The sequence below is a fragment of the Parasteatoda tepidariorum genome, chromosome 7 (assembly GCF_982258835.1).
Source record: "Parasteatoda tepidariorum strain Cologne lab strain chromosome 7, Ptep-v5.0, whole genome shotgun sequence".
Classification (NCBI taxonomy): Eukaryota; Metazoa; Arthropoda; class Arachnida; order Araneae; family Theridiidae; genus Parasteatoda; species Parasteatoda tepidariorum.
The window spans coordinates 10,726,097-10,738,341 of record NC_141761.1 but is presented as its reverse complement, the minus strand read 5'-3'; the positions used below and the strand labels follow the sequence as shown (position 1 = coordinate 10,738,341).

The 12,245-nt window shown below is 29.7% G+C and overlaps 1 protein-coding gene across 6 annotated transcripts in view; it reads left to right on the top strand.

Annotated features, from left to right (window-relative positions):
* MESK2 (misexpression suppressor of KSR 2) overlaps positions 1-6,990 on the top strand; it is a 44,266-nt gene extending 37,276 nt beyond the window's left edge. For 4 of the 6 annotated variants that reach the window (XM_043049411.3, XM_043049414.3, XM_043049413.3 and 1 more), the window contains exon 13: positions 5,397-6,591. In XM_043049411.3, the coding sequence (XP_042905345.1) occupies positions 5,397-5,506 (110 nt within the window). In that variant the 3' untranslated portion in view covers positions 5,507-6,591. Of the gene's footprint in view, positions 1-5,396 lie in introns of all 6 variants that reach the window. The other 2 variants (XM_043049415.3, XM_087167298.1) reach the window with 1 other exon arrangement.
* The last annotated feature ends 5,255 nt before the right edge of the window (positions 6,991-12,245 follow it).

The following is a 12,245-nucleotide window of genomic DNA, read 5'->3' as shown; positions in this document are numbered from 1 at the left end:
GCCCCAAAAGCTCCATGAATATAAAATAACAGGGATCTGTCCAGGCCGAATTTACTACCGTTTAGCGGTACCTTCACGAATTCAACTTTAGGAAAAACGGTAGTTTCACAAATTCAATTTTAGAAAAACGGTAGTTTCACAAATCATTTTTTCTTAAAATTTCATTTTTGTACCCCTTAAGAAGCGATAAATACATATTTTTGTGTTGATTTTTAAATATAATTTTTAATTTTTCACAAATTATGTCTAAATTTTCACGAAATAGGTACCTCTCAGAAAAACCTAGACAGACCCCTGAATAAGGCATTTTTAAACTGCATAATTTTAAAAAAAATTAGAGATGCTAGCCAGTTGAAATCCTCAAGTAATAAAAAAATTTTCAAATCCTAGAAGCTAATTAAAATAAATAAAATAAAATACACACTTTTTACACTAGAATATATTTATTTTAAAATATATATAACACAATGTTGTTTATTCTTAGTTTTTTAAATACAATTTATAAAAAGTAAGATTCTCAAGTGTCCCCTGAGGGCTTGGGGCCACTGCCCTGGTGTGCCCATGCAGAAGAACAAGCCATGCCTTCTGACATGAGGTCAGTTCACTGACCACCATTAGAATGTTAAGTGATGATATTATACCCGTTAAAAGTATCAAGTTTTTAAGACATGCAAGAATTAGTTGTTATAATTGACAATAAAGGAATCAAGAAGACTATATGGATTGAATAAACAGGACTCAAGCACTTAAAAAGAGATTACTGAATGGGCTGATTAAATGAATAGAAATTATTTGTAATAAAATATTGTAAACCACATAGGAATTCATAAAATAACTAGACCAATAAATGATGGAAAAGCCACCCAGTTTTTTGAAGTTATGACTTCAGCTCTATTTCTTTATGTGAGATATCTAATAACTCCTCTTGTAAAGACATGGTTTCCAGTAGAACACCAAAGTCAAGCATCACTGGCTGCGATCAGTAAGCGGATAGGTGACCTCTTTGATCAGCCTGCGTAAGAACCGGGGGTGCACAGTATCAGTCCTCCCTAAACTGTTTTACCGTAAAGTGTTCGACTTTGCATGCAGGTGGTCGGGCTACCAAAGCAGGGAAGCCACCTCTTCTGCAGAGAATCAAAATTGTGATGGCATGTTTTCGGATCATCCTCAAAGATGTTTCCCAGACCGTCGCCAATGGCCCATTGTGCAGCTCTAGTGCGACGTACATAAAATACCTACCTAAGAACCCCTCCATAAATGATGTCCCACTTGAAAGAAAGGGAAGGGGATAGTGACAAAGGAAAGGGAGCACTGATAAGTGTGACATCATATATTTTGATTAAAATTAACTCATTTAAAATCCTACGATTATGTATATTTATGCCAATAGTTTATAAGGTAGAGAACCATTTATCCGATATCCAGAAGAATTTTGCTTGATTTTCCGGCTATTTTGAAGTATAACGATTATTAAAAAACTCGGAAATTTGACTCATCCTTGAAGTTGAGTAGAGGGAAAAGGGGAAATTTCAATTTTTCCCTTGACCTTGAAGATTATTAGACCCAGAGAGGGCAGGGAAGAGACAAATGTTTTATTTTCTCCTGTTTGTTGGTTGTTTTTCTGACAAGCTGCCATCAATCAAACTTAAAAGAAGTGGCATGCTGATTTCGTTTTCTCTTTGATTTACGAGGGGGTGAGGAAAATACATTGCACACGCAATGTATTTTTTTTTTAATGAGGAAAATACATTGCACACGCATGTCAATGAATGCCCCAGTTAAGGAAATAAGTTTTAAATCCAATTCAATTACTCAGTTTTTGTTATCCTTGATTTATTATGATGAATTGTTTTATTATTTCAGATAATGCATTATTTATTTGAACAAAGCGTTTTTTAATCACAAGTTATATTCATTTATTTGACATCGATTAACAAAACAATATATATTTTTTGAATAAATTCTGATTTTTTGAAATGAGGTATCATTAGCAAGTTTTTCTTGATGTGGAATCGCATCTGCTTTCGTTAAAAATAGTCTTTTTGTGAAAAATAAAATAAAAGGAGAAGATAGTTTATTAATTTAACCATATAATTATTTGTTAATAAAAGCAGACGATTATTTTATGAAGCAGATTGCAGTTTTCTTTTTCTAATTTTGATTCTGTTTTTCTGATTCCACTGTGTTTGACTTTTCTTTTTAAGATAAATTTTGTACTCAATAAATTAATTCTTTTTATACATAAGTTTTATCAATATTTTTTTTTTTTTTTAAAATTCCATTGATCTCATAATATCCTGCCTTGTTCCTGGTTTTAATATTTATGTTAGTGCCTTTATAAAATATTGTTTCCGTTCGATAATTTTCAAGTGTTGTTTTTATTTAGATTAATAAGTTTTCCTTTTATTGCCCCCCCATATAATTAGGTATAATATATTGCATTTTTAAATTATTGGTTTTGTTTTATATTAGTTAATTTGGGGATTTTAATTATTATCAAAAAATAAATATGCAAATTTTGTATTTTTTAAACTTGTTTTTCTTGTCTAAACTTGCAAATGATTTTATCCTTTTAAATGTTATTATTCTACCATTTTTTTTTGTTGAAAGTTCAGGAGATCTTATCATTTTTTTTTCTTATTTTAAAAATTGTTTAACTTTTACCTTGTAATTTGGGTTTGATAAAACATCGATTAACGGCACTTTTGGCCAATCCAGAAAACCAGGAAATTCAGACATCCGGGATAGCGATGGTCCTGAGTATCCCATTTAATTGGTTCTCTACTGTATATTTTTCTTTAAATTAAGTACACATTTAATCTTTATGGTTGTTATGTTCACAAATGCCATCAAAACACATAGTTAAAAGTTTAAAAATAAAACATAAAATATGATCTATAACGTTTCTTTTATTTATAAACTGCTAGCATATGTTTACGTAATGTATCATGGCAGGTGAGATGAAGTTCTTTCCAAAGAAGAGGAACTGTGTCAAAAATATTGTGTCGTCATTTAATTACAGCTCCAAAAAGTTAGAATTTAAATCCCTGAGCAATCATGATTTTTGAGGTTATACTGTGATATAAAACAAAATTTTCTTCAAAAAGTTTAGTTTAAAAACTTAAAGTTTAAAAAAAATTTAAGTTTCAATGAAATAAATCAGTTAATAAATGTAATACTAAATCAGTATTTTTGTATTACTGTTAATTATTTCTAGGAGATGAACCTATGTCATTTTTGTTGTTGTGGCTCTTACACCTATTACTGCATTCACCCATTTAGAAAATCAAATATAGTTTTTGAAGGAAAAAGAATGATCACCCTTAAAATTAAATTTCCTCTTAAAAAATGATCATTCTGCAGTGTTGAGGGAAAATTTCTTTTGAGGTAATGCTTACCTTTGTTTTAAAACCTAGTATCAACAACGGAGAACCAAATTTTATGAAAATTGTTCTTAGTTGCCTAACAACAGAAAATAACTATTCGGACAAATGTGCATGTATTTAGATATTTTTGATTATGCATCTCAATAAAAATTTTCAATTGTGCATGTTGATAAAGATGAAAATTTTGTTATTTATTTGTTTTGGTGTATTTCTTAACTGTGCAATGCTAAAATGTTTAAGAGGCAAACTATTTTTTTTGTCATGTCATTTTATTATGCAACTTTTGATTCAATTCAAATCATGCATTTCTCTAAGTTCTACTTTTATTTGAAATGCTGTTTATCATGAATGCTTAAGATTAAAGATATCTTTATTATCTGTTATCAATATTCTTGGTTAGTTTCTTTTATAAAAAATTGCTTCTTATATTTCTGCCTGCTCCACTCTGCAGCACCCATGATTGCTTTTCATTCATAGTTCTTTTTTCCTTAAAAGCCAATATTCTTTTTATAAAAAAAAATTATAAAGCTTCTCGGTATCCAACTGGAACATTGGCCATTCAGGACATTATGAATCAAGAATTTTAAAACGTGAAAATTCTGAAACATTTGCGTATGTAAACCATAAAGCAAATTTTCAAACAATAGCAAGTATTAAGAGGGATATTTTTATTATTGTATCTAAAAACAAACAAAAAATATTTTAAAGATTACACATTTTTCTATTAGTTCAGTCCTTAAATATTTGAAAAAGATACTTAGAGTGCATAGCGTTTTTGAAAAGTGCTTAAAGGCACTAATTTTTGATTTAAATTTTCTAAAAGCCCTTAAAGGTGCTTTTTTTATTCAGTGTTTGTAAAAAGAGCTCAATTTTCTATGTGTTTAAAAAGAGATTTTTTTTTGCCTTGTCGATTGTCATTCAAAATTACAAAAAATGCATGATTTTCACAATTTTGTCTGCAATATTTATCAGAAACTAGTTATTTTATCATGATTATGTAAAGTTTTTGAAAATGTTTTTGAATTTTATTCATTTTATGTTTATATATTAAGAATTTTAAACCATAGAAAGAAAAAAAAATTACTGCGCAGATCCTAATTCTGATTTTTTGGAAAGTGATTAAAAATATTTTTTGAGTGCTTAAAAAGTATTTAAAAGGTGCTTATTTTTTGTTGAAAAAGCTAGCTACGCACCCTGTTAAATTTTCTTATATCCCAATTATAAGTTATCTCGCTTTATGCATTTTTTAATGAGATGAAGAGCGTAAAATTGAGGCATTGCAGGGTTGCCACAGGTGACTAAAATGCAATTATTTGCAACTATTTTTGGCATGATGCGACTATGGCAACTTTTTTTGCCTGAAAAGGCAACCCTTTTCAGGAAAAGGAGACTATTGGGAGACTTTTCTGTACTCCTAGCGATTTTTTTTTAAAGAAAAAGCTGCATAAATTGGGTGGAAAATCTGCACCCCACAAGATAGTTTCTGAACACACTGAACTTTTTTTTTCTTAAAAAATTAAGTTTTTGGAAAATTTTGAATTGCAAATTTGAGTCTTCACTTTTTAATTTGATCAATCTGCAGATTCCATTGTTAGTCTTTTTCATTTATCGACCACCTTTTTAATGATTATTGCTGCGAAATTCTGCATGATTTGAAAAAAAAACATTTAATATGATATTACTATGCATAAATTTCGAATTTGATTAATCACTTTTCATATATATATATACATACATGAATGAACATTAACGTTTATATAAAAATTATCATAAAATTGTCACCAACTTGACTGAATGGTTCATGGTATATGACAATTAAGTCATTAACAAAATTTTAGTCAAATTTTTGTTCTTATTTTGGCAACTATTTTCTTAGTTTTTGGCTACTATTTTCATGCTTTAGGCTACTAAAAGCAACTATTTTGTTCATTTTTTTCCGTGGCAATCCTGCATTTGTATTTGACAATTATCGGAATTTTTACGTAACTAAGTCTTTCTTTTATTTTACAGCTATATCACCTGTAAAAGCTAAGCCAACACATTCCGAAGACAGCTCAGCAATGAAATTAGAAGTGCACATTGTCGAAAATCCCATCAGCAAAATGGACGTACAGTGCTGAGTGTTGTAGCATTTAAATCTATTTACAAGAACATTTATTATATTGAGCATTTATAATTTAAACGAAACTATTGCATTGCTCTTGTTTTATTAAATCAGATTAATACATATTTATATATATACGTATGTACAGTATACTCTCAATATCTTAAAGTTGTAGAAACGATACGAAAATTTCGAGATAACAAGTTCAGAACTAAATATGTTCTAAAACATGGTGCGTAGCATTTTTAAAAAGTGCTTCAAGATGTTTATGTTCCATTTTTGTTATTTAAAAGCCCTTAAAGGTGCTTTTTTTATTGAGTGTGTTTAAGTTTTAATATAATATAAGTATAGTTAAAAGTGTTTAATTTTCCCTTTCCGAAAATGAGATTTTTTTCTTTATCATTTCGGTTTTCGGCACGTATTATGCAAAAGCGTGCTTTTTACATTGTTCTATTCAACGTTTTTGGAATTCATTCGAAAACGATGTCTTTTGGCATACTGTCGATCTGTAGCGTATGAAAGCGCCAATCATTTTACATGTTTGATTAAAAACTTACGGGTCCGCATGTGCATATATTGAACTGGGTTCGGTGAGATTCTTGTATTCTCATGTGCAACTCTGCTACATTTGCGCAGATATTCTCTATTTCAGGCTTCATTTTCCACACTCTGAAATGTAACCGAAAACTCTCTCGATCTTTTTATGGTGGCTAATGTAATCAAGAAAAAGAGTTCTTAGTCAGAAACTAGTTATTTTATCATGATCATGTAAAGTCTGAAAATTATTTTGCATTTTGTTAATGTATATAGTGCTTAATATTTTTTGAGTACTTAAAAAGAACTTAAAATATGCTTATTTTTTGTTGAAAGATTTGGCTACACACTCTGTAAAAAGTAGAAAGAAATATTCTAAAATATGACTCTTAAAACATAAGAAGTCATAAAACATAAGAATAACTTGTAATAAATATGCATATAATGATAGCTGATTATAAGTCTAAATACAACAACGATAATTTTAATTTTTAATAGTAAGACAAAAATAATTATGCATTAAATAGAAAAGAATTAGAGCACAATAAACTTATATTGTGGTATTTCCACAAAAGTTCTTTTTCTATTTTGAAAAAAATTTGGACAAAATAAGGTATCGTGAAAAAACTCTTTGACATAGGCATTTAAATTTATATTAGGTGGATATGTAATTCCTAGGAGTAAAATATTTTTTCGACGTAACAAGGTTTTCGAGATATCAAAGTTTGAGATATTGAGAGTTTACTGTGTATATATATGCATGTTGGTTTTTTGCTTTTTGAAATTATGTTTTTATATATTTTGTTTAATGCCTTATTGATAAAGAAAATGAAAATTTCTGTGCAATTTAAATGTTTTTATTTAAATACTTAAAGGTGAAGGTATATTACGTTTGTAAAATATCTCAGTTGTAACTAAGTTGTTTTTAGACAATTTATTCAGGAAACCTTGACTGGACCAATTAAATTTTTTTTTTTTTTATTGAAAATAGATTCTGTTTTTCCTTCTTCCAGTGAGAAACACAGATCATAAGTTATTGTTTGTCTGTAACAGAATTTTTTTTCATAATTTACAGATATTTTTCAATCTTTGAAAGTAACTCATTTTTGTAAACAAATATTAACAATAACTCCAGTCTTTTATTTCAGTACTACGTCCCTTATCCGGATATCTGTTTGCTGGAAGTTTTTTTTTTTTTTTTTTTTTTTTTTTACACTTTTTAATAAATAAAACTCTTTTTCCTTTTAAAAATATTATTATTATTATTTTTTAAATTTGTGACTTGTTTATAAGAATTCCTTGCTTTTCAGCTGATTTACGCTTCTTTATGATTTTTACCAGACTTAAGATTTTTGTTCGATTTTAATCAGATTTCCGACTCAATGTTTAAAAAAAATTGGATATTGTGGAAGCTAAATTCAACATTTCAGTAGAACGCGAAGAAAAATCGCCTAATTTTTTTTCTCGTGTCGAAGCATTAAAGGATATTTTTGAAAAAATTTTGTATTTGAGATGAAAAAAGCAGACTATACCATGTCATTAAGTGATTCTTCAGTAGTGCATTTCGTAATCCGTGGATTGTAATATAATATTAAAAATGAAATCTAAATTTTAAAAACTATGTGGAAATCCTAAACTGTTAAAAATGCTTTCATTGATGATGCTTTCAATCACACAATAAAAGCATGCATAACTGCCAACTCTTCTGGATTTTGCCAGTTTCTACTGGTCTACTGGTTTAGTTAAAAATTCTCCTAAATTTTGTACATTTTAGAAAATTCCCAAAAATTGAGTAAAATTTCTAAAAGAAATCCGCATTGAAATATAATTTTTGTACCGATTATTGCTTGCTTTCTAGAATATTTAAATAAGTATTACTAATACCTAATGAAGAGAACCTTATTTATAAAAATTGGTTTGAAATTTTTTCTTTCTTCTACAATGTTCAGTTTATTTTTATTCAGAACTCACTTTTTAAATGAATTAAAAAAAAATCTTTTAACTATCTTTGATGAATTAAATGCCTATTAATATTCGAAATTGTGAGTAAATATAATAAATAACATTTGAAGTATGTTTAAAGTCATTCATAACTGGAAAATATTGCAGTTCTTCTATTTTGATGACTTTAAAAATCCCTAAAATTCTCTATGTGTAAAATATTTAGTACATTATGCAATAATTATCATGAAAATTATCTTATTTCGTAAAATCTACTGGATTTTTTCCTATCCATGTTGGCAGCTATGCACCAGTATAGAGTGTTAAAAAAAAAAGTAATTCTACTAGTGCTCGATTCAAATTTCCCCATGTATGATAAAGTAGCATGACACAGCTATGAAAAATGGGAACAATAACTGAGAAAAAAGGAATCAGAAATCCATGTGGGGTTGCGAGTGAATCGTCAATAATTTAGTGTGAAATGTGCAATTTAAAGTTTGACGAATGAAAAAATATCTTATTTAAACATTGAGATTTTAAAAATCAAGTGAAAATCCATTTTAATAACTACCGAAAAAAGGTCGGCAAAACCGCGTAAATTCACTGTGGATTTGTCTCTTACCAACTCGATTGAGAAAGGATCACTAACTAAAATACGCGATTAGGAATTTGACGTTTGTCTTAATGGCATATTAAAATATTGAGATTTTGAAAACCAAACCTGTAACAAAAGTTGCGAAAATAGTGCAACTACACAAACCACGTGAATTTATTCGTTGTTGATTGAAATTGACGTTAATTATTGTTTATTTGTTATTTTTTTATTGAAGAAGGATATACTGATTTTTTGTTACCTTAAAGACCTATTTTCCGGAAAAATCTATTTTTTGGACTTGCCCCGGCGATTCCGGATGGGGGACTTCCGACTGTATCTAAATTTTAAATATGCTTTGTTAGAATTTTTTTCCAAAAAGCATTTTATTAAGAATCTCAATCTTTTTGGTGCTTTCTCATTTTTATTTTATTTCTTCTGTTTTGTTTTATATTAGATTTATTATAGCAGCTATATCACAAAGCTGATACCTATTCTTAAAAATATAAGTCACTCATAATTGAAGCTTAGGATTATGCTATAGCGATACTAGATAATATTGTCTCTTTATTTCAGGCTACTAGCCCAAACACTACATTCAAAGTATATGTCATGTTTTTAAAAATTTTTTTCTTTACTCTTTAAATACTTATTTTATGAAAAATAAACACTTGTGTTGCTTAAAGTTATGAAGAATCTTTTGTTACTTTTCCATTGTAGTTTTTGTATCACATTCTATTTTCATTCTAATTATTATTTTCTTTAAATTTGTAATAATTGTAGGGATTATTGTAAAATAGATGTTGGCAACAATATGATAGGCCATACTTATAAGTAAAAAACTTTTGTTTCTAAGTTGCAAAAAATTTATGCTTTATGTATTTTTTTTCTAACTAATGAATGGTATTGAACATAAATATATGCATAGAAAATAGACTTGAAAGAAACTTTAAATATCCATATGCGTGTACTCTCTTAGACAAAAGAAACACTGAAAAAACTGAGATAACGAGTTTTTGATTACAGCATCAAGCATAACATTTTTGTAACTGTTCCAATGATTTTCACTAAATATACATCTCATTTATGTCTATAAACTTTCAGAAAAGTGCATTTAAAAATATATTTTCCGGGAATTGATAGGTTACTTTAAAAAATAATAAATAAAAAAATAAACTTTTTTTCTAATTTTAAAATTTTTATTGCTCTTATTAATTCTAATAATTGTTCTTAATAATAATAATCAACCATGTTGAAAAAGTAAAATGTATTTGGGTAACGAAAAATTTCTGCAACAATGCATAAAATTTATTACATAATCTGAAAAACTTCTGCTCTATTTTTAAAAAAAAATAAAATTTTTGTTTTTATGACATGTCACAATTTTATATGTTCTAAATAGACTTAATTAATTAATAGACTTAATTAATTAAATGTTTTAATTAATTAATGTTTTTTTGTAATACGTTGAAAAGCATGAGGTGCTATTTTAAAATATGAGACATTTAAATATATTGCAGAATTGTTTTTAAGGAATAACATTTCATACAATTAAATGTTACACTATGGCTGCCATCATTTCAAAATAAAAAATGTCTGTTTTGTAGCAAAAAATAAGCAGACTTATTCCCCCTTAAACAAAATTAGATAATTTTTTAAAAATTTTAATATTAAATAGCCTATAAACTGTTTTTATGTTTAATTACCTTATTTATTTTAATATTCTATATGTATGATAAAATACTTTTGTTGAAATAAAAATTTATCTAAGAAGCATATGTTTAGATTTTTTCTTATCGTATCTAAATGTAAAGCTGAGTCTACATCGTCTCTCAAAAGTGTATTGCCACAGTATAATGATTTTGTAATAAAAGTATTTGATATCTGATTTATTTTATTTTATAACCGTCGTTGAACAGCCGACCGAATTTTCCAGTTTATGACTACTAATGTTCAACTCCCTAACCTTGTAATTTTGAGCTCAATCCAGATGACAGAGCAGCTCCTGGATCTTATATTGGGGGGAAATTTGCCTTCGTGGAGGTTTTTGTTGAAGGAATTAACACGCATTTGCGTTACTTAAAGAGGAAAACCTTTCATGGTTAGCCTGACAGCAAGGGGACTCTAGCTTATGATAAGTCTACTTCTGAGGATATTTTATTTCAGCAACTGTGGTCGGCTCAAGGCGGAATTCGTATTGACGAGCCAAAGATGAAATTCGAACACTCTATCATATATGAGCCATCACGGCTCGATATATTGTGATTTTATTTTATAACCGTCGTCAAAGAGCCGACCCAATTTTCGGGTTTATGACTACTAGTGTTCAACTCTGTAATTTTGAACACAATCCAGAAGGCAAGGGGAGTCCAGGATCAAGAGCCTTTGTGGAAGACTTAGGACTAACTTGCATTTGCTTTACATGGAGAGGAAAACCTCCCTTAGTTAGCCTGATGGCGAAGGGACTCTAACCCATCTACCATTGAGCATATATTACGTCAGCACTATAGTCTGTGTGAGCCATCGCTGGGATATAAATTGACCCCCTATTTTTCGTTGTGAGAAAACGAATTTCTGGTGTGCTGGTTGTATAAGCTGGCAAAACCAAATGTAAAAATCTCTGAAATTTAAAAGCATAAATAAAAATATTAAGTCTATTTTTCCAAGTTAAAAATATTTCACATTATTCTCTCTAGATATGATGCCTTAAAAAAAAGATGATGGTCTAGAATCGGGAAATTTGTAACTTTATTTTAAAAGTGTATATTTTTTGAAAAATATTGTCTTTTTCTTATTCTTAATTTTTTTCGTCCTGTAAAGACACGGTTTCCAGTAGAACACCAAAGTCAAGCATCCTTGGCTGCGTTCAGTAAGTTGGTGGGTGACTACTTAGATTAGCCTGCGCGGGGTCGACGACGTTAAACTGTTCTACCGTAAAGTGCTCAACTTCACTCGCAGGTGGTCGGGATGCCAAAGTAGGGGAGACTTCCCCTCTGTAGTGGACCAAAATTGTGATGGCGTGTTTTCAGATCATCCTCGGGTGTGTTTCCCAGACCGACGCCCATAGCAGACTGTGCAGCTAGTTCGATGTAAATAAAGTACCTACCTACCTTTTTTTTTTCCTAATGTAAAATATTTATTTAGAAAAATTACATGTAAAGAAAATATAATGCGAGAAAATGTGTTCTCAGCAGATCACCGAAGTCAAGCATCACTGGCTGCGATCAGTAAGCGAATAGGTGACCACTTGGATCAGCCTGCGTAGGGACCGGGGGTGTGCGGTATGGGTCCTCGTTAAACTGTTCTACCGTAAAGTGCTCGACTTCGCGTGCAGGTCGTCGAACTATCGAAGCGGGGGTGCCATCCCCTCCGCAGAGGATCAAAATTGTGATGGCATGCCTGCGGATCATCCTCAAGGATGTTTCCCAGACCGTCGCCAATAGCCCATTGTGCAGCTCTAGTGCGACGTAAATGAACAACAACAACAGCGAGAAAATGTAAAATTAACTGCATTTAACAAATTTAACCTATTTTTTGAAGGAGTTAGATTGACGCAGAGTTATCCATATTTATCTTGTTTGTAATTACTTCGATATTTTACGATCATTAATGTCTGACGCCCGGGATAACCTGGTTGGAAAGGCAGTGCACTGACGAACGTGAGTTCGAATCCAGCCGGCTGAAGACT